The 23,679-nt window shown below is 39.3% G+C and overlaps 1 protein-coding gene across 3 annotated transcripts in view; it reads left to right on the top strand.

The window, feature by feature from the left end:
• The window catches only part of PINX1 (PIN2 (TERF1) interacting telomerase inhibitor 1), an 84,929-nt gene that overhangs the window by 226 nt on the left and 61,024 nt on the right, over positions 1–23,679 (top strand). For 2 of the 3 annotated variants that reach the window (XM_026007822.2, XM_072719632.1), the window contains exons 2-5: positions 5,295–5,404; positions 7,217–7,309; positions 9,354–9,432; positions 23,251–23,343. In XM_026007822.2, coding sequence (XP_025863607.2) covers positions 5,295–5,404; positions 7,217–7,309; positions 9,354–9,432; positions 23,251–23,343 — 375 coding nt within the window. Of the gene's footprint in view, positions 1–2,782; positions 2,883–5,294; positions 5,405–7,216; positions 7,310–9,353; positions 9,433–23,250; positions 23,344–23,679 lie in introns of those variants that run through there. The other variant, XM_072719633.1, reaches the window with a different exon arrangement.

Here is a 23,679-nt window from a genome sequence, read left to right as displayed (position 1 = left end):
TGAGGGGCGCGGGGATGCGGGTCGCCGGCGCGCGGCGGGGCGAGAGGACGCCCCTCAGGGGCGGTGGGGGGGGGGGGGGGACGGGGAAGCCCGGGTCGGCTCGGCTCGCCCCGCCTGCCGCCGAGATTTCCAACGCAGCCTTCCCGGAAGTTAGCTACGGTCGGCTGGTGAAAGAGACGGAGTGTCCACGTGGGACTCCTGTCCGTGCGCTCGGATCCGGGCACGCGCGCGCGGTGGGTCGACCGGGAGCCCGGACGCCGGGCGTGCAAACCCTGAGCCGTTCGCTCACTTCGCGGGGCCTCAGCTGCTTCTGCTTACGAAGAGGCGGTTGGGGGGGATGCCTGGGAGGCTCAGCGGTTTGGCGCCGCCTTCGGCCCAAGGCGCGATCCTGGAGACCCGGGATCGAGTCCCGCGTCGGGCTCCCTGCGTGGAGCCTGCTTCTCCCTCTGCCTGTGTCTCTGCCTCTCTCTCTATCATGAATAAATAAATAAATCATCTTAAAAAAAAAAAAAAAACAGGCGGTTGGGCCAGCAGAATCTCTTCAGACCGTGAAATCCTGCTCTCGAAGACATCAAACGCAAGAAGTTAGCTTTTTTTTTTTCTTTTTTCTTTTCTTTTTTTTTTAAGAGGATGCAGGACTAACGAGTGATTCTGAGTAAGACTGGCCGTTCGGACTTAGCTGGAATTGTTCACATTCTTGCACGACAGAAGTGTTGGCTGCAACGCCGCAGCTCGCTTCAATTTGACTGTTGTCTTCACTTCGTGAAGTTCCTGAATTCTCTCTCTCTCTCTCTCTCTCTCTCTCTCTCTCTCTCTCGGAGAGGCAGTTTGACTTTTTCGGGACGTATCTGTAGCTAAAAGTTGCCTGTCACCAGATGGCAGTCGAGCTTTGCTCAAGAAAAGCCGGCCCATCACTTTTTTTCAAAGTTTATAATGGGCAATGAACAGAAACAGCTTGTTTAACAGACCAACAGCAATCACACAGGGGTTCAATGAAATAAATGCTGTCAGCATCCTCTTATCTAAGAAAGTGGAAGAATGGGAGCCCAAAACACAAGGAGGAAGGCACCGTTCCCTTTTTACAGCAGTTGAAATCCAGGTTCAGAAGAAAATATTTTGTCCGGAGTCTTTGAGCTAGAAAGTGACAAATTTGATCTAGTTATCTCTGTGTCTTTACCTTTTTTGTTGTTGTTGTTGTCTTTTTTGTCACTGGGCCAGCAGTTTATTGTTTTAAAACAGACACTTCTGGAAAAGAATATGTTTTAGACGGACTCAGCTCTGTTTCTTCATTTGTGGAACTAGGGCTGCTAGGATCTTTTCTGGTTTTAATATTCTCTGATATGATTATTTCAGCATACACATTGGGCCTGGCTCCGCTGTTCATTTTTGTCTCTTCCATGATCAGTTTCTTCCGGGATATTAAAAAACTTCTTTTATTATCTTCATTACTAGATTGGCTTTTAAAAAAAATCCATGAGATAGTGAACATGAAACGTTTCGAAATATGAAATGCTTATCATAAAGGTGTGAAATGCTGTTTGTAGACATCAGTAATTCAAATTACATGATTTCACGGGAATATTTTCAGTTCCTCTCTCCGCACTGTGACTCCAAATTTTGAAATCTTTGCCATGACAATATATGATATTTTGTGTTGTCTTTTAAAATAACTTGCTGTTTGTCTTTGGCATCCCTTGTGATTAGATGTTCTTATTTTATTTTAATAAGACTGGTGTTCTTGGGGCACCTGGGTGACTCAGTCCGTTAAGCGGCTGCCTTTGGCTCAAGTCATTTTTCCAGGGTCCTGTTGTTTGAGCCCTGCTGGGCTCCTTGCTCAGTGGGGAGTAGGCTTCTCCTCCTCTCTGCCACTCCCCCTGCTTGTGCTCTCTTCGCGCTCTCTCGCTCTTTCAAATAAATAAAATCTTAAAAAAATACTAAACAAAAGATTGGTGTTCTTAATTTATTTTGGTTTTTTAAAGATTTATTTATTCGGCAGAGAGAGAGAGAGCATGCGAGCACGAGCAAGCGAGGTAGGGGTTGGAGGGCAAAGGGGGAGGGAGAAAATCTGAAGCTGACTCCCTGCTGAGTGTGGAGTGTAAATCCTGAGATCATAACCTGAGCCAAAACCAACTGATGCTCAACCAACTGAGCCACCCAGGTGCCCCAGGATTGCTGTTCTTATTTTAGAAATAAGAAAATAGGAGCAAAGAAATATGCTAGTCTCATAATTTCACTTCCTAGCAATTATTTTTTTCTTCTAGTTTATAAAATTGGGGTAATTCTGTAGGTACAGTCTCCCCCCACTTAACATTAGTGAACATTTTCAATTCATTAAGCGTGCTGTTTCCTCTGTTTTCCTTTGCCATTTTGACTATATTTTGTTTTATTTTCGCCATAGGCACTTAACCTGTTTTTAAAATCGAATAGTTCTCTTTTGGTGTCTCAAAAATATTTTTTATTAGTATTTCTGTAATTATCAAGTGTTATTTTATTGAGTCTCCCTTAGGTAACACAAGGAATCTAGCTTAGATAAACCTCCCTCTATGTAAGACAAGAATTTACTCACTTCCCAGTCGTTACGTTATTTGGAGTTTTAGACACGGATTTTTATCAAGTTACTACTTTTTTCATAGATTCTTTTCTTTTTAAGACCATTTTTGGATACTTCCAATTATGTTTGTAGTCAAATCACACTATAATTAATGGATTATAATGCTCATTGCATTAAGATTTTGTACTGCAGTTTCCTTTAGTTTGATTATTGTCTTGAATTTTTAAATAGGAATACATGGTACGTGGATGGTATATTTTGAGCTCCTGAATATCTCAAGACAAAAAGACAAAACTGTTCCTGGCTCTTAGGACTCAACATACCTTTCAGAGTAAGCTGAATCCTGGCATAAACCAGGTGGTATTAGGCATGGAGTGATTGAAAAGTGAAATCTCTTACAGCTCTTGTAAGGAGGGTTGTTTATTGGGGTTACCCCAAAAGTGTCCTGATGGAACCATCTACAGTTAGGTCTCCACATAGGGGGAGTCCCTGCTAGAGAATAAATAGATCATCCCAAGTAGTGATTCTGCAAATTCAGGGTACTCTCCCCTGAGGCCCACGTCTCTCACTTATACTGCTGTTCCACATAGTGTCAGGCATCCCAAGACCACCCCAGATTCAGTGATTTGCTCAGATTCAGGACATATGACTCAGCAGAAAGTTGTACTCATGGCTAAGATTTATTACAGCTACAGGATGCAGAACAAAATCAGCAAGTGGAAAAGATACATGGAGCAAAGTCCAAGGCAAACCAGACACAAGCTTCCAGAGTCTTTTCTCGGTGAAGTCAGATAGGACATTCTTCATTACCCCAGTACAAGTTGTGACAACACTTGTGAAGTGTTGCAAACCAGGGAAGTTTGTTAGGGACTGCTGTTATGTTTACTGGGGGCTGGTCTTTAGGCAGGCTCTGCTTGGCATATACCAAAATTCCTGACTCCCAGAAGGAAAACCGAATATTCGGTATAAACCATATTGTTTATATAAACAGGCATAGTGAACCCTTCATCAGTTCTGAGAATGCTAGGAACCTTCCTGAAACCCAAGTTCCCAGCCAAGTTGCTAACCTTGTAAGCAAGCCTTCCAAACACTAGCAGGGAGGCCTGCAATGCTCCGTTCTGCATAGAGTTAGCAAAGCTGAATAACTGGAATAAGAATAACAACACATATGTAAATGTTGATCCAATCTGAACAGACCAGTGACAGTCTTTTTCTTGCCAGGATTTCTCCAACCTGGAAACTTCTACAGCATAGAGCCAGAAAGTGTTTCAGGAAAGTAGGGTTCTGATTAAATAAATTTGGGAAACATGGCATGCCTACTTGCCCTAGGAGGATCTACATGTCTGAGTAGTAAAGATTCTGGGAAAGTCTCTAATATGGAATACTATTAAATTTCGTTTCACCCATTGTTGCCCTTTTTTTATTTAAAGGGAAGGCACCGCTCCCCCTCCATTTAACATCCTTATTGAGGAAGCCCTATCCCCATTGGTTGAGGATATCTGACATTTCTGCCGGAACTGACCTCGGGGGTCTTTTGTATAAGCACTATTTATTATCTGCTGCGTACACATATGTAACATAAACTGTTAGAGTTTTTATTGCAAGGGGTGGCCTCATTCATTCTCAGAAATGTTTAAGCCCTATTCAGAACCCCCTGGCAAGCACTACTTACTGTATGGAGGCATGAATTCTGATACACCAGTAAGCAGCCTTATGGAGAGAACACTGGTTAACAAGGCTCTGATCTAGTATGTTGTTTATTAGCAGAGGCAGCGTTAAGCTGTATATTTGCTAAGATAGTAAAGTAGTAACTTAGGGATGCCTGGGGGGCTCCGCTGTTGAACGTCTGCCTTCAGCTCACAGGATCCGGGATCAAATCCCACATTGGGCTCCCTTTGGGGGGCTTACTTCTTCTTCTGCCTGTGTCTCTAGGATGTATGTAATACATCTAATAGAAAACATAAGAGATGGATATAAAAGCAACAATACAGAAGAATGTGAGTTAAATGCCAGAAAAGCAGCAGATAATTTTTTCTGGAAGTTCAGAGAAGGGGGCATGTGGCTTTAGGGCATTTCAGTGACGAGGGATGGTATCACAAGTGTCTGTCGATCACAGATATGGAGGGTATAGTTGACTCTCCTCAAGATCATAATGACTGTGGATTAAGAATATAAGCTTTGACGTCAGTTGAACCTTGCTTTGTATGGAGGCTCCGAGTTTTGCTTGGGGGCATTAGACACATTTCTTTAAATCTCAGATTTTTCTTGTCTGAAAAATGGAGATCAGGATGTCCATCCTCATTGGGTTACTGCAAATTGAGTACAACGTATGGATACCATTTGGTATGTGACGTATGGGAAGGAAAGCTGTAGTGGCTGCTGTTGCTACTGGTGATGGTGACACCCGTGTTGACAGGTGCTTTCAGTTTCTACCTTTAGTTGAGTGTGGAAGGCCAGGTGATGGTAGATCATTTATTTTTGTCACATATGGAGGGAACATTGTTATTCTTATCTTAGGCCAATTTGTATATTGAGAATATACAGTTATTGGGAAAGCCAGGGTAAGTGATCCAGTCTTATGATATTTCATCAAATGTTGAATCCAGTATCTGTATGTAATAAAACATATTGTTTGTCACATTTTTTGCAAGTATGTGTGTACATATTAGGTCTCCTGTATATTTGTGTAGTATTTTCCAGGTTTGAAAGATGAGTTGCCGATGAGATACTTTGTTATTTACAGGTCGGAGGAAGCAGAAGTGGGCTGTGGATCCAAGAAACACTGCGTGGAGCAATGATGATTCCAAGTTTGGCCAGAGGATGCTAGAAAAAATGGGGTGGTCTAAAGGAAAGGTATGTTGGAGAAGAGCAAAAGAAATTGGAGCAAAAAAAAAGAGGCAAATCAGGAGGACGCATCTTTCTTTGGAGACTGGGAGAAATTTGTATTTTAGATAAATAAGTTATTTGGAGAAATAACTGAATTTAATGATAAAGTTAGAATTGAACAGGAAAGTCAATTCTCTTTATCATTAAAACTGCCGTGATTGGCATCTTTCATAAATTGTACCTACTAATTAGCTGCACTTAGAATCATACTTACCTTCAGTGTTTTATGTTGCTAAGAGTAATTTTGTTCCCCTTTATAGCTTAGAATACACATTTTCTTGTTTTCCTCACACTCCATTTATTCTTGACTGAAATATGATTTCTGTTAACTTTGTGTTTAAATGGTTCCTTTGAAGGACTTTAATGATCTTGTTGACAAATCCAGTAGCTCCTCTTTTTGTTCTCATGTTATTCAGTCCCTTAGCAGATTGGACGTAATTGACTACTCTACTCTTGAAATACTTCTGTCTTGCCTTCCGGAATACTGCCCTCCCATCTGTTTTTTCCTTTTGCCTCACTGGCCACTCCTGAATGTGTTGCTGGCTCTTCCTCCTCCAGGCTTTTGAGCTTTGGAGCTCCTCAGGGTTCAGCCCTGGGCTTTTTTTGTGGTCTGCTCAGGTGAGCACTTTCATTCCATACCATGCTTTGAATTTTCTAAATTCTGAGAGCTGTCCCTTTTCTTTTTCTTTTTTTTTCTCTTTTCTTTTCTTTTCTTTTCTCTTCTCTTCTTTTCTTTTTTCTTTCTTTCTTTTTTTTTTTTTTTTTTTTTTTGCTGTCCCTTTTCTATACGTGGTCCAGATCTGTCCTCTGAGTTTCACATTTGTAAATTCACCAGCCTGCTTGACATTTCCACTTGAGTAAGCACCTCAAGTTTATCATTTTTGTTATAAAACTCTTGATCCACCCCCCCTCCCTTCAATCTTTTGCTTCTCAAGTCTTCCCCATTTGTGCAAATGGTCATGCTTGGTTCCTCTAGCTCTCTCACTTCTCGCATCCCCAGTCATTACTTCTCCCTCCCCAGGGCCCTGTCCTGGGCTACATATCATCATCGCTGGCCCCAGTCACTGCTGCAGCCTCACAGCTGCTTCCCTCCCCTCCTTCTGTTCTTCCTCTGGGCCATTTGCCAAACAACAGCCACAATACCTTTTAAAATACAAAAATTAGATCATGGCATTTCCTTGCTTAGAAGTTCAGCGGTTTCCTGTTGTTTTAAAAAATTAAATCCAAATTCCTTCCATAATATTCAAGGTCTTGTGAGGTCTGTCTCTTTTATATCATCCTATTTTCTCTTTATCCATTAACCTAGAGCCACCCTGGTTGCCTTTTAGTTTCTTCAGTACACTTAAGTTCTCTGGGACACTTAACAATATGAGTGTTATTTGATGCAGGGGACTTGGGGTCCCCTTTCTCCACTTTCTCAGTGTTGTCTTATAAAATTATTTAATGGAGAGAGCCGTAGATTTGTAATATCTCTAATGGGCTTCGATTAGTTTGGTGGTAGTACTCTGATTGTGAGCATCACAAAAAGGCATGTTCTCTACAGTGTTTACATGGTCTGTAAGGTGGGTGTCAGGTTGAAGAATTAGCATTTGTTACTGTGTGTATTGGTATTACAGACATACTTTGGAAGACATACATCTATTAGACTGGGTCCTCTTTGAAGGTAAGGATAGTGTCTCACTCCTGGATATTTAATAATTGAATGGTTGATGAAGAAAGATGCAATCTGTCTTTATACCTAATAAAAATGCTAATTCTCTTTGTGTTTGATCTCCACAGGGTTTAGGGGCTCAGGAGCAAGGAGCAACAGATCATATTAAAGTTCAAGTTAAAAATAACCACCTGGGACTTGGAGCTACAATCAATAATGAAGTGAGCAACACTGTGTCTACTGGGGTTTTTTTCTGCACTATTTGCTTTTTTATAAATATAAACATTTTAATCCAATCAGATTGATCAGCTTTCAACTGTTCAAGGGTGTATCCTCCATGTTATGGTTAACTAAAGAGCCCATAACTAAGCTGGCTCTTCATCACATCACGTGCCTCCACCTTCCCTTGTTGTCCTTATGGGATTCTTTACTTGTTTATGTCTGAGAGATCCAAATTAGTTTTATTGCTAAACTTTGAAAAGAATTTTCTTTTTATAAAAACACTAATTTTGGTTACAGTAAGGAATTTTCATCTTTACCTGTGTTTTGATATTTGTTTGTATTATTAAAAGTTGGTAGTGTTTAGTTTCAGAAAGAAACTAAATGTCTTTTCTGCAAGAAAGTGGTGACCTATCTCTGTACCAGTTGTCTAGTTCTGACTCTTGGTGTTCAGCAGTTGAATTTATTCACATTTCTCCTTAAATACTGATACTTTGAAAACATAACACTGTAATTAAAAATTAATGGCCCAACATGCTTTTCATTTTCAGTATTACTGTTTACCTTATGAAGTGCCTAAGCTGAAAGCTTTGTTTTAAATTTTTACGGCAACAGAATCTGATAGGAAATCTGGAGAACTGTTTTAGGTAAACCAAATTATTTTGATTCAGTATACTAAGTAATGGACTAGAAATAGTAATCATGCTGATAGAGTAGCTAAAATTTTAAACCACTAAAGAAAGAGTTTATATGAGGTTGGCTTTGAAGGTGGTTGTTTAGAGATAGATGGATAGATGCACTTAATTTTTAGAAGAAGCATTGCCCAGTATGCCTATTTAATATACCTTAACCTTCATCATCTTCAGAAGTGTGTATGAGGCAAGTTCCAACATTGATACCTTGCTTCCTGTTGGTTTAGATTGTTTTGGAGATGCCTATTCTCTTTTAAAGTCCAATTGTTTCTGTTATAATGAATGTGTTAGTACTGCGAGGGTGCTCCAGTGTACTTGGGAGTCTTTCCTACTCCCTTCCTCTGTGTTCTTTTGTAAAAGTGGGGTCAACAAGAACAGATAGAGTTAGGCAAAATATTTTAAGTGCAAATGAGCAAAGAAGAGAGCCCTGAAGTCTGTTGCTGCTTTTTTCCCTTTGACTTACATAATATTCTCATAGTGAGAGAAAAATAATAATTTTATTTTGCTTTACTATAGTATTTAGCAAAGAGGTTGCCTGTTGATTATTTGGTTATAAGTGGACTATTGATAAGTTATCCACATTTGAAGGCTTCCAAGAAGCCTATTTTTAAAATTTTTTTTTTAATCTTGTAAGTCAGATAAAGACAATTATCATATAGTTTCCTTCACGAGGAGTATAAGAAAGAAACAGTGCAGAGGACCATGAGGTAAGGAAATGGAATGGGAAGAAATCAGATAGGGAGACAAACCATAAGAGACTCTTAACTATGGGAAAAACTGAGGGCTGGAGGGGAGGTAGGAGAGGGAATGGGGTAACTAGGTAACAGGCATTAAGGAGAGCATGTGATATGATGAGCACTGGGTGTTTGTTATACGCGACTGATGAATTACTGAACTCTGTCTCTGAAACTAATGATGTTCTGTATGTTGCCAATTGAATTTAAATTAAAAAATTAAATTTAAATTTGATTTTTTAAAATATTCTGAATTTTTAAAAATATTTATTTCAGTGTGTGGTTGGGGAGGTGCAGAGAGAGAAAGAGAATCTCAAGCAGATTGCCTGCTGAGTATGGAGTACTTCACTGAGATCATGACGCAAGCTGAAATTGAGTTGGATGCTTAACTAGCCGAGCCACCCAAGCACCCCAAAGCCTATTTTTCATATTAATATAGATAAAGTAGATTTCAATTTTGTATTAATTTCATCATTCAAATTTATAGCATAATATTTTCATGAAACATTTAAAATTTCACATTAACAACCGTATTTCCTTGCTTCTAAAGTGTATCTTATCTCAACCAGTGTATTTAAACTCCAGGCTTGCCTTTAATTGATTTTTTGGGGTATTTTTAGGATAACTGGATTGCTCATCAGGATGATTTTAACCAGCTTTTGGCTGACCTGAACACTTGCCATGGGCAGGAAACAACAGGTAGAAAAACCTTTGCTTTGTTATCCATTAGGTTTATAGAAGATGTAATGTCTCAGTTTTTACCAACTCCTTTTACTGTAAGCATAATGTCTGAAATTGAAGGTATTACAGATAGCCATTTCTGTATATGTTTAATGGTGCTCTCACCATTGAAAGCAAATACTATTTTCTCAGTAGGAGTTTAAGAATAGCAAGGTAAATCAGTTTACCACCTCAACTAGTAAAGTGATTCCCAGGGATCCTTGAGTTGTGACTAAAAAGTTGCTTTTAAAATACAAAACAAGAGAAAAAAATAGAAAGCAAGAAGTACCAAGTGGGACCACAAACCGAAGCCAGCTTTTCTTCATAGAAAAGCCTTTTTGTATTGATTCTACCTAGTGAAGTGCATTGTATCTTTGAATGTATGTCAGAAATTCAGAATACTCTGGTATAGTAAAATTTGTTACAGGGGATCAGTACTAGAAATTGTGTATCTAAGGCCTAGAAACTGGAAATGAAACAATTGAATATTGGGCATTACACATTAAATTAAGAGAAAGATAATACTGTTGAGGGGAAGGACATGGATGGTAGAATCCTCAAACTTGTGGGCCTTTGGTTTAATTTTAGAGTTTAAGGGAAGTTTTTTGTCACATGGCTCTTAGGAAGGCAGAGATGTAACTTCAGTTAATTTTGCTGGATATTCACTGAAGAAATATTGACTGTTAGCTCTTCTGCAAACAGGTTTTTAAAAAACAATTTTATATTATGTATATTTTACCAATAACCATCTTAACCATTCTTAAGTGTACAGATCAGTGACATTAAGTACATTCATACTGTTGTGCAACTACCACACCATCTATCCATAAAACCCTTCATCTTGTAAAATTGAAACTCTGTCCTCTTTAAATATAAACTCCTCATTTTTCTCTTTCTCAGACCCTTGGCAGCCATTCTACTTTCTGTCTCTGAATTTGACTACTCTAGATATCTCATATAAGTGGAATCATGCAGTATCTGTCCTTCTGTGTCTGGGTTATCTTACTTAGCATAATGTTCTCAAGGTTCATCCATGTTGTATCATTGCCTTTCTTTTAAGGTTCAGTAGTGTTTCATTGTATGTATAGACCACGTTTTGTTTATCATTCATCCTTCAGTGTGTACTTCGGTTGTACATCTTGGCTCTTGTGGATAATGCTGCTGTGAACGTGAATGTATAAACATCTCTTCAAGTCCCTGCTTTCAGTTCTTTTGGGTATATATCTAGAAGTGGTATTGCTGGATCTCATGGTAATTCTATTTTTAAGTTTCTGAGCAACTGCCATTGTATTTTCTATAACGACTACACCATTTCAAATTTGCACCAACAGTGCACAAGGCTTCCAGTTTCTCTGTATCCTTGTGAATGCTTGTTATTTTCTGGGTTTTTTATTTTGTGTAGTTTTTGTTTCGTTTTTTTGATAATAGGCATCCTGATGGGTGTGAGGCAATATCTCATTATGGTTTTGATTTGCATTTCCCTAGTGATTAATTATATTCAACATCTTTTCATATACTTGTTGGCTATTTCTGTCTTCTTTGGAAAAATGTCTTCAATTTCTTTACCCGTTTTGAACTGGGTTTTTTGTTGTTGAGTTGTATTCTGCAAATAGTTTTAAAAGGAATTTCTTTCTGTTCCCCGTGGACAATGTTTGGCACATAGTGAACTATCAAAAGATGTTTGTTAAATTAAAAGAGGAAGAACTTTGTGGAATGAAATTAAAAATTAGCCAAGTTCAGCAAACATTTTTTTTTTTAAATGTTATTACTTTTTTCAGACCTTTTTTTTTTTTTTAATTTTTATTTATTTATGATAGTCACAGAGAGAGAGAGAGGCAGAGACACAGGCGGAGGGAGAAGCAGGCGGAGGGAGAAGCAGGCTCCATGCACCGGGAGCCTGATGTGGGATTTGATCCCGGGTCTCCAGGATCGCGCCCTGGGCCAAAGGCAGGCGCCAAACCGCTGCGCCACCCAGGGATCCCCTCAGCAAACATTTGTTGAGCTGCGTGCTGGATCCCAAGTTAGGCATGAGGATATGTAGCTATATGGGGCAATCCTTGCTTAGGTAGCTAGCAGGATATGCTGGTCATTGGTAAAATCATAGTGCAGATCCAACTCTAGGAAGATTTGCAGTGCGGCATGTGGGACTGAGTCCAAAGGCATGCAGGGAAAGGTGCTGTTTGTATTTTCCCTGATTCCTTCTTGTTGGAATCTGTAAGTTGGATAGTTTCCCTTATCCATGGAATAACTGTTAGAAGTATCCTAATAGTTCTCTGTAAAAAGATATGTGGTTCTAATATAAAAGATGCTAATTTGTTAGAGAAGAACATAAGGAAAATGTTTTGTGAAAACACTACCTAGATTGGTGTTAGGAATGTGGGATTTATGCAGTAGTAAAACTCAAGGACCCAGAGACATCTTTATATTCAGGATGTCAGTTGAAATCAGTAGAAAGACAGATATGAGTGCAAATGTGATCATATAAGACTTAAAAGGTTTTGACTGAAGAGTAATGGAGTGTCATGGTTTAGAGATGAGCACTCAAGCCATACTGCCTGGATTTGAATCTTGATTCTGATGTCTGCACTTATGTGACCTTAAGTAAATTACTGAACATCTCTGTCTCTTGGTTTCTTCTTTGGTGAAAGGGAGATAATAGTACCATCCTTGAAAGGTGTTTGTGAGAATTAAATATATTACTATGACTAAAATATTTTGAACACTGCCTATTCTGTAGTAAGTACTTAATATACATTAGCTGCTATGGTCTTTATTATTATTGTTATGTGTATAGATGGAACTCCAAAGTAGAATATTTCCTCTGATTACTTTTAGTAATTAGAATATAGTGCCATGAATAAAAAGTGATACTTGTAAAAGTAAAAAGTGATGCATTTGGGCTTGATACTTAGGCTATTCCTAGTTGTCATTAATGAAATCAAAGGCAATAATGTGCTTTCTCCCCAGATTAAAAAAAATAGAATGCTCTTACGATAATGAACATTATAAATAGCTGTACTTGGTGGCAGCAAGATGTAAATACAATTTGAAATCTTTATACAACTGATGGATGATCTCCAGTTATTTTAAGGTAAAAAAGAAAGATGAAGAACCGTATGTATGGCATGCATTTGTAGAAAAATATAGAGAGGAAATGCATGTGTGTGTGTGTGGTTGGGTATACATATCAGTGACTTTCACTTAGGAGTGATTTTGACAATGTTTGGAGACATTTTGGTTGTTACAACTGGAGGTGGGGGTGCTTCTGGCATCCAGATACTGGCCAGTGAAGCTGTTTAGTATCCAGTAGTGCACGTGGATAGCCCCCAGTGATAAAGACTTAACTGGCTCCAGATATCAGTGGTGTTGGCTCCAAATATCAGTGGTGCTGAGGTTGATATACCTAGAATAGCTTCAGAATATCTATTCTGTAAATATTTTATATACATAAAATATCTGCATAAAAATACTGAAGAAACTGGTAAGAGTGATTGCTTTTAGGAAGGGAGCTAAGTACTGGGGCAGAGGGATGACAGGACGACTTGCTTTTACTGTAGTCCTTTTGTACCTTCATGACTTTGTACCACCTGTGTTATGTCCTACTCAAAAAACTGTTTAAAACCTAATTTTAAAACTGTTCCTTGAGCCCATTTATCTCATTTACTGCCACTTCTCTATACTTCTGCTCCCTTTTGCCACAAAACTCTAAATTTTCTATCCATTGATTTCAGTTCTAATTCTCTTCTTTTAAAAACTTGTAATATGCCTTGAGTCATGTGGATGGTCTGCTTAGTTGTTCACCTCTCTTTTGCATCTTCTAGAATTGACAGACTCTCAGTGGGGGTGCAGGAGGAGGAGCCCCAAACATCACACTCACTTCTCTGGATTTCTGTACCGTTAATTGGGACTGTAATTCTCTGCTTTGCTCCACTGTCATGTCTTTGGGCCATCTACCCTGCCCCTCCAATATGTGTTGTAGTTTTCTTTGCAAGAGAGACAGTTGAAATGAGCCAGTTCACCATTACTAGAAGCAGGACTCTACCTAGAATATTTTTAAAAAATAAATACAATACAATGTACTCATTTTTGAGGGTACATTTCCGTGAGTTTTGGTCAATGTATATACTTTTGTAATTGTAGTAACCTTGATAAGGAAATTTTCATCATTAGAAAAAATTATCTTGGGTCACTTCCCAGTCAGCCCCCTGCTCCTTCCTCCCCGCCCACCCCCGCCCCCTACTTCATTCTCTGGCCCCGGTCAACCCCTGATTTATCCATATTGATTAGGTTTCTGTTTTCTTTTCTGCCTGGCATATTTTTCCCAGCATGATTCTGAGATTTATCCATGTTGCATTTATTAATAGTTCATTTCATTCCTGAATAGTTTGCCATTGAGTGTGCCATAATTTGTTTATGCATTCACCTGATGATGGACGTTTGGTTGTTTCCAGTTTTTGCTTACTGTACCCAAAGCCACTGTGACCATTTGTGTATATATCTTTTTGTGGACATGTGTTTTCATTTCAGTAAGACCTCCCCCAACCCTGCGCACTTTGTGGGTTCCCCTCCTTATGCCACATCCAGAAATTGCCTCTTGACAGAAAGCCAGGCAGTCCTAGAGCTCACATCATTTTGTTGCCCATCTGTCAAGGATGACAGTCCTGTACTGCCTGTTGTCCAGTGTCTGATGAGTTGGTTCATATCTTTTGTTTTCCCATTACTTGTAGTAGAGGGGCATGACTCATAGCAGTTACCCTTTCATGGGCAGAAGATAGGGAATCTTCCTCCTGTCTCTTTTAAGCCCACTTCAGTCAGACTTTGCCTTATTGCTCCACAGAAACTGCCCTTGGCAAAGTTACTAGTGACTTCATGTTACTAGATCCGTGGGCATTTTTTAAATCTTCATTTTGCCTCACCTGTGGCAGGTAAGGTAACCTGCCACAGGTGATGTTCACCCTTCCTTGAATCACTCGCTTTCCATAGCTTCCGAGACCCCACCATCTCCTGCTTTTCTTCCTGCTTCACTGGCCACTCCTCTTTAATCTCTGCTGCAATTCTCTTACCCAGCTTTGTCATGTCTGGGGGCCCTCCAGTTCAGTCCTGGGACCTCTCTCATCTTTTAGCTACACCAGTTCTTTATTACATGATGGCTGGATATAAACCATGGCTGGAATGTTTGGTGATTTATTGAGACTGCATTACCTTCTCTCCTAAACTCCAGATTTGTATTGAACCCCCAGCTCAGTATCTTCATTTGAGGTGTCATCAGCTATCAACTTCTCAAACTTAATATACTCAAACTCCAGTTTTGGCTACTTTCCCACCCCTGCCCCACAAATGGTTTTATTCACAGTCTTCCCCATTTTAGTTGATGTCAGTCCCCTCCTTCTAGTTGTTGAAGCCAAGGACCTGTGTTCACTAGGAAATGTTGGTTCTACCTTCAGAATATACCCAACCCCTGACTGCTTCATGTCCCCTGCACTGTAGCTAGTGTCTGAGCAACTGTTATTTCTTGTAGAGATTATTATAGCAGCCTCTAAAACTGGTTTTCTCAGCCATGGCACTGCTGATGTTTTGGGCTAGGTAACTCCTTGCTGTGAGGCATGTCATATGCATTTTAGGATGATTAACAGCATTCCTGACCTCTTCCTGCTAGGTGTCGTTTGTATCTCTCCCTCTGCCCAGTTGTGGCAACCAAAAATATCTGCAGACATTGCTAGATGTCTCCTGAGCAAAATACCCCTGGTTAGGAGCTATTCTCCTCAATTTCTCTTTCTTCATCCATCCATGGTCTCCTTCAGCATAATAGAGTGATCCTTTCAAAGTGTAAGTCTGTGCTGCTCCTACTCAGACCCCTGCCCCAACCACCCCTCCCCCCCACCATTGTTGCCTCCTTTTCATTCAGAATAAAAGCCAAAGTCCTTGTAGAATCTCATAATATGAACCTTTTCCCTTTGTGACCTTATCTCCTGCCATTCCCCTTCTTACCCATTCCATCCTAGCCACTGATCCCTGTGCTGGTTTGTGAATATAACAAGCATCCTCTTGCCTTAGGATTTTGCACTAGTATCTCCATCTCTCTAGAACACTCTTCCCCCAGTTAGCTTCTTTGCATTGTCTCAGCAAGGTCCACACTTACTGCCAGCTGAAAATTGCATCCTGTTCCTCAGTGCCATTTTCAGAAGTCAATAGGAAATTGGTAAGACATAGCAATATAAGGATATTATGTAGAAATAGGAAGGAAGTAAGACCCAGAAGAAACAGCTAAGAGTCTGGAGAGAGCTAGGGCAAGGACTTGATGTGTGTGTGTGTTTTAACAGCTTTGTTGAGATATGATTCACATGCCATATAATTTACCCATTTATAATGTACAGTTCAAAGACTTTGAGTATATTCACAGAATTTTCACCAGAACCTATTTTAAAACATTTCATCACCTCTTTACCCAGTGGCCATCATCCCCCATGAGCCCCCCAACCAGCCTAGGCAACTGCTGATTTACTTTCTGTCTCTAAGGATTTGCCTATTCAGGACATCTCATATAAATGGAATTCTACAACATGTGGTCTTTTGTGAGTGATGTACCACTTAGCATGATGTTTCTAAGGTTCATCCTTTAGCCTGTGTCAGTACTTCATTCCTTTTTGTTGCCAAATAATACTCCATTGTGTGAATATACCATGATTTATCCATTCATTAGTCAATGGCCATTTGGGTTGTTTCTATTATTTTGTCTATTATGAATAATGCAGCTGTGAACATTGTCAGTATTTGTGTGGCTTTTTCATTTCTTTAAGGTGTATACATAGAGTGGAGTTATTGGGTGATGTGGTTACTTGTTTAACTTTTTGAGTAACTGCTGGGCTGCTTTCCAAAGGAGCTACACCAGTTTACATTCCCACCAGCAGTGTAGGAGGACTTTAATTTCTCTTCATCTTTGTCAACACTTGTTATTATCTGTTTTTTGATTATAGCTATGCTAGTGGCTACAAAGTAGTATCTACTTGTGCTTTTGATTTACATTTCCATGTCAGCTGGAGATGTTGGCCAATTTGTCATGTGATTATTGGCCATTTGTATGTCATCTTTGGAGAGATAGATATTCAGATCCTTTGTCCAATGTTTAGTTGGGTTATGGGTCTTTATGGTTTAGTAAAACTTTCTCATATATTCAAGTGTCAGTCCCTTATCAGGTATATGATCTACAAATATTTTCTTCAGTTTGGTTTTTTCACTTTCTTGATGGTATTGTTTGAAGACTGAGGTTGCAGAAATGGGTAAAAAGACTCATTCCCTTCTCTGAAGAAGCTTAAAATCTAGTGCAAAAGAAAGAAATGAAACAAATACCAAAATAAATTGTTCCCCTCACTTTCTCAGTTCCCAAATAATTGAAAGTAGCAAAGCTTTGGAAGGTGAGGGTTTTCTTTGAATATTTATCCAAATCTCTTTGTTTCCTAAGCTTTTTCTGTCCTATCAGGTTTTGCTAAGTTTGCATTATTGATGAATGGAACCAGTTTCTAGCACACACAGGCTTGGATACTGAGTGTGCTATTGGGTTTAATAACAAAGTAGACACAGCTGAAGAAAGTCTAGAAAATAGATCAGAAGACAGTTATCCAGAATGCAACCCTGAAAGAGGAAAGGATGGAAATACAAAACAGAAGTTTAGTTGGAAGATAAAGTGAGAAGATCTAATATCTAATAGGAGTTCAGCAGTGCAGAGAAGAGAGAATGGGGCAGAGGCAGAATTTAAGAGCAGAAGGGCTGAAGATGGTCTAGAATTAGTGATAAAACACATCCACAGATCCAGAAAACTGAATTCAAGCAGATTACATTAAAAAAAACTTCACTTGCAAACATAATAGCAGATGTAATAGTGTAACATTGTAGCAGAACATCACACACAAACACACACACATGCAGGCATGCACACAAAAGAGAGAAGAATGTTAATGCAGCCAGAGAAAATATACTGATTCCCTTCAAAGAAGCAACAGTTATAAATGAAAGCAGAGTTCCTAACAGTGGAACCCAAAAGACATTGGAGTAAATATACTGAGGGAAATATAATTGGCAACCTAGAATTTTACACTCGATAAATATATTTTTCAAGAAAGTGGATGGGATGTTTTCAGACAAAACTTTACCACCAGTAGACCTTCAATAAAGGAAATTTTAAAGGATGCACTTCAGTCCGAAGGAAAGAATACTTATAATCTGCAGTATCCCCAAACTTGCAATAACCCAAATGTCCATCAACCATAGAATGGAGAAGTAAACTGTTCTGTTTGTAAATGCACAGAAATGAAGTATACTTACATGCAAGAGTCCAAAGCAGAGGTTGGCAAACTTTTTCTGTAAAGCACCAGAGAGAACTACTTTGCAGACCATAGTGTCTGTCACAACCACTCAGTTCGGCTCTTGGAGTGTGAAATCAGCAATATACAGTACAGTATATAAACTCTGGGGTGTAGGCTGTGTTCCTGTGAAATGCTATTTATAAAAACAGGTGGTAAGTCGGATTTGGCCCATAGGCTATTGTATGTTCACTGGTGTAGAAGGATCTCATTAACTTAATGTTGACTGAAAGAAGAAACAGAGATAATACCCAGTATGATTCCACTTTTAGAAAAGATGGCAGGCAAAAATTTGGGATTTAGGTACCATACCGGGGTGGTCAAATTATTTTAAAACACAAGGAAGCAATTACTATGAAAGTCACAATCGTGATTACTTAAGGGGAGAAGAAAGGGGATGAGATTGAGAAGGGACCCATGGGGAACGTTGGGGGGATATTAGGGTTCTGTTTTTTTTTTTCTGGTTGGCAATTACATAGGTTATTTGTGACATTATATTTTATGAACTTGCTGTGGTTCTTACTGTCCCCCTCCCCGCCAAAAAATAAATGGTTAAAACCAAAACAAAAAGCAAGAGGAAGGATGATTATTACAAAAATCAGGATAATGGTAGCTATTAGGACAGTGGTTCTCAACTGGAGGCAATTTTGGCACTCATGGAACATTTGGCAATGTCTGAAGAGACATTGTCATAGCTGGGGAGATGTTATTTCTATCTAGTGGGTAGAGGCCAGAAATGCTACTAAACATACTATAGTACACAGCATAGCTATGCCCCTCCCTCCTCAAACAAATTATTATTCATCCCAAACTGTCAATAGTTTAGAGGTTGAGAAACCCTATTCTAGGAAGAGGGGGCACAGGATTGCTGGATACTTCTTGATTCAGGCAGTGTTCTGTTTTCTAATCTAGGAAGTGCTGGCAGGGAGAGAGATTGCTTTATGACTAACTGTGCAGACTTCAGATGCTCCTATATGTGATGATATTTGTCACAGTAAAAGAAATCTAAAAATTACCTGGGTCCCTTTCTGGTAGACTTAGTTACTTAAGTAATTTAAGACTTATTAAACCTGTAATGAAGGTTAACTAAAGAGTAACCTGATTTGAATATCAGGAAACACCTTCTACCTTAATGAGTATCTGGTGACATATAAATGGTAGTCACTTTTCCTACACAGGTTCAGTGACCTGATTAGTGTGTCACATAGTCTTGAGCTGGCTTTGGCTTTGCATGACTATAGTCATTGAGGCAGAAGCTTTTGAGTCTGGGGCTCTCTTTCTTCTTCAAGGGATCCACACATTCATCCTTGAAGAGGGAAAATGAGCTGACTTCACACTTTGGTATTATAACTTTCTCCTTCATGTACTGAATTAGAGAAAACTTTGTAACTTATTAGGTGATAGAATTATTAAGAAATTAGCAGCTTCAAGATTCCAAAAAGAAAGCCACGAGATTCTTTTTTTTTTTTTTTTTTTTTTGTAGGTACTAAGGAAAGAAAGCTTTTTGAGCAACTTGCTTTTGAGATTTAACAGTGATAGCTAATAAATTACCTTTTCTCTTTGATGGTATCATGATTACTTTTTTCTGAGAAATACCATTGTAGTTGCAAAAACTCTGGTTTGGGATAGAATCACTGTTCTATGTGCTAATTGCTGAGGCTAAGCACAGACAGGCCTTCGTGGTGTATTCCCAGAAATACAGTCAGCGAAATGACCCAGGGAACCCTGTATTTTTTTTTTTTTTTTTTTTTTTTTAGGGAACCCTGTATTATTTGTCAAGAAGGCAGAGAGTGAGTAAGGACTTCCAGGTGGTAGCCCTTTGTCCTCATGCAGCCCTGTCCACAGGTCCATCTGTGCAGGTTGATTCTTCTGTGCATAAGACAAGTAGAAGGCAGAGGGGAAGTAGTTCCACCTCGAGACCACTAGAGGGTGCCAGTAGCCTTGCAGCAGGCACAGAGCCTGTCAGAAACCAGGTGCTGGAATGCCTTTAGAATATTCCTTTAAGGGAAGACCTGGCCGAGGAATGGACCTGAAGAACTAATAGGTTATTTTTCTGCCATGTAATCCTTGGTAAATACAATATCTTCATTCAAGTGAATTTTTGTTCATATTACACGTATTCAAGCTGAAAAGCAGATGGCCCAATAACCTCTTAACATTTTTCTACCATAATATTTTTACTTCCTTAAGACTGTTTACAAATTCACACAGTACGCCTTTTAACTAAGCAGAGATTCCATACCATCCTCTTCCTAGAATCCTGCAAAGATTCTAGACATAACCCTTATTTTCTGGTGGGGCATAAAACTCCATATATCCTTCAAAATTTCATTTTTAGGAATAATTTTATTAATTAGTTCTCTCTACCAGACTGAACTTCGCTTTTTTGGCAGACTGACTTCATGGCTTTAGGAAATGTTTGTTACTTCCCTCAGATAGTTTGTCCTTTGTGATTTTAAAGATTTCTGAAAATAGGGATCCCTGGGTGGCGCAGCGGTTTGGCGCCTGCCTTTGGCCCAGGGCGCGATCCTGGAGACCCGGGATCGAATCCCACGTCGGGCTCCCGGTGCGTGGAGCCTGCTTCTCGAACCTCTGCCTGTGTCTCTGCCTCTCTCTCTCTCTCTCTGTATGACTATCATAAAAAAAAAAAAAAAAAAAAATCTTTAAAAAAAAAAAAGAAAAAAAAAAAATAAAGATTTCTGAAAATAAACTGGGATGCCGATCTCTTGTTAAGGACAGGGATCTTCAAGGGTTTTTTGTATACATTTTGAAAACCAGTATGTCCTGTCTCACATTTTTTAGAGCAACATCTGTAAGGTTTTTAATCATAGTTTTAGATAGTTGCAAAGAATATCATTTCTGGCCTATTGGGAAATATTGGCATTTTAAGACAAAACCCTTACATCAGTCTCAGATGTATCCAGTGGATGATAAATACTAGAGCTATTTGATATCCATTGTCACGTATTTAGAAATACACCCAGCAAGCCCTTTGGTAGTTAGAACTATTATATTTCTTAATTCCCTTTCCTCTGAAACAGTGTTTCCATTGCATATACCCCATAGCATTTTATGTTAAGATGTCCTTTTTTTGCTTAAACTTTTTAGAATTCATCATCGTATTCTATTTCAATGCCCAAAACACATACATAGAAATTTTTGGTTTATTTCTAATGACCCCAAGGTTTTAGGAGTGAATATTTTTTCTGTGGATTAAGTTGTCATTATATCAGTAGATTACAATTAATAAAACTGGGAGGCATTATAAATTTTGATAAATAATTATTATAACAGTAAAATCTTTATGGAAATGCATCTCTGGGTGAGATACATTGGTGTGGGGAGGGAGCTGGTCTTGCTGCTTTGACTAAAGGTTGCTTCCTAGTACTTTGGCCTGTGCCTTATTTATTCCTGGTAAGAGAAGAGTCACACCTCTCTTGAAAAGTGAGGGAAGAACATGTGAGAGAAGTGGAGGAGGAAAGGCAGATTGCTGCATCCACTCAGAATCCGAGCAGCTTGGAGAAAGAATACATATGGACTAGTAGATAGAGACCGATTCCCCTAAGATCTAGCTGTCTATGCTCCATATACTGTGGGAAGTCTGTGTCCTTGGCAGAGGGAAAAGCTCCCCCGGTGATGCTTACTGTCCTCTGAAGTGCAGGAGCAGCTCTGTTGGGGATGCAGTGTAGTGGTAAGAATGTGGACTATCACTCATACCCACCTGGGTTTGGATCCCTTCAGAGCCTCCTCCTATGTGTGCCATATTTAATCCCTCTGGGCTTCAGTGTCTTTCTTTGAAGTCAATTTAATTATCATGGCTTCTACCCTGTAGGATGATTGTGAAGTGAACTGCAAGAATGCATAGAAAGCTCTTAGTTCAGTGCCTTGTACTTCTTTATTAATAAGCTTTCAGTTGATAAGAGCTATCATCTAAGCTCCGAACTTACTAAGTGACTTATGTTTGGAACACCAGAATTAAGAATATTATGAGCCTTAAGTGTTTGGCCTCCAAAAGATGAGAAAAATTTACTTGTGGGATGTCTGAAAAAAAAAACCCAAGCTCTTGAAAAGTGACTGCAGAAGAGAAGGTTTCAGGTTGGTGCTATAATTAACCCATGCCAGGCATTGTTTGAAACCTTAAAATATCTGTCTTTACATCCTTTGGATCGTTACTTTATAATCCATATTGTTTGTAAAATCGCTAATTTCAGGATGCCTGGGTGGCTCAGCAGTTGGGTGCCAGCCTTCGGCTCAGGTTGTGATCCTGGGATCCAGGATTGGGCTCCCTGCGAGGAGCCTGCTTCTCCCTCTGCCTGTGTCTGTGCCTCTCTCTCTCAGTCCATGTCTCTCATGAATAAATAAATACGTCTTTAAAAAATTTAAAAAAAACACTAATTTCTGGAAAGGATTACAGCTAACTACCATAACATTCAGTGGGCATGTGCTGGTTTTGCCCGAGTATTAAGGTGAAAATTTCCTTTCCCCCCTTTCTCTAACTTTGTGTCTGTAGTTCTTTTTTTTTTTTAATAAATGTCATTTTGCAGTTCTTTTTTTTTTTTTTTTTTAATTTTTATTTACTTATGATAGTCAGAGAGAGAGAGAGAGAGAGAGAGAGGCAGAGACACAGGCAGAGGGAGAAGCAGGCTCCGTGCACCGGGAGCCCGACGTGGGATTCGATCCCGGGTCTCCAGGATCGCGCCCTGGGCCAAAGGCAGGCGCCAAACCGCTGCGCCACCCAGGGATCCCTGTAGTTCTTTTTTTTTTAGCCTTCATGCATATATGTGTGTGTATCTGTGTGTAGTTCTATGGAATTTATCGTGTATAAAATCATGTAATCATCACCATGGTTAAGATACAGGATTGTTTTATTACCACAAAAGAGCTGCCTCATGCTGCCCCTTCATATTCACACTCATTTTCCACCCCTCCAACCCCAGCACTCCTCATCCCTGTCTGGCTCTATAATTTCGTCATTTTGAGAATGTTATATAAATGGAACATACAGTGGGTAGATTGACCTTTGTCACAAAGCACGACTCCCTTGAGGTCCACCCCAAACCCTTTTTATTGTTGTGTAATGTTTCAGTTGAAGGATGCACCATAATTTGCTTAGCCATTCACCCATTGAGGGAATTCTGGGTAATTTCTAGTATTTTACTATGATAAAGATAAGGCTACTATGAACCTCGTGTGTAGGCTTTTGTGTAAACACAAGTTTTCATTTCTCTTCCTCGAGGATTTTACAAATTTTGTGTGAATGGTCATGCTTGATTCATAGTAGACAGTTTAAGAAGAATATTTCTAATCATTTGATTGGAGTTCAGTAATAAATGACAGGACTCCTAAAGGTTTCATTTAAATAAGACCATGTCATTGTAAGAGAATAAATGAGAGTGGATTACATTGAGTCAGAGTTTAATACTTTTCATTCTTTTTTAAGATTCCTCAGACAACAAAGAGAAGAAAACTTTCAGCCTCGAAGAAAAGTCCAAAATCTCCAAAAACCGTGTTCATTATATGAAATTCACAAAAGGTAAAATTAAGCAGTTCTTTATTTGTTGTTGAAATCTGTGTTCATGGTAGGTTTCTTAAAGCATTTTTAGCTTTCACCAAATTTTTAGCTCCTCCCCCCCCTTTTAAAGATTTTATTTATTCATGAGAGACACAGAGAGAGAGAGAGAAAGGTGCAAAGACACAGAGAGAGAAGCAGGCTCCATGCAGGGAGCCCGACATGGGACTTGATTCCAGGTCCCCAGGATCATGCCCTGAGCCAAACCGCTGAGCTACCCGGGCTACCCCCTTTCTTTTTTTTTAAGATTTCATTATTTATGAGAGACAGAGAGAGAGGGGCAGAGACATAGGCAGAGGG

Source organism: Vulpes vulpes, chromosome 9 (assembly GCF_048418805.1).
Source record: "Vulpes vulpes isolate BD-2025 chromosome 9, VulVul3, whole genome shotgun sequence".
In the NCBI taxonomy this organism is placed as follows: Eukaryota; Metazoa; Chordata; class Mammalia; order Carnivora; family Canidae; genus Vulpes; species Vulpes vulpes.
The sequence above is the reverse complement of the archived record's forward strand: the minus strand, read 5'-3'. Positions and strand labels throughout refer to the sequence as shown.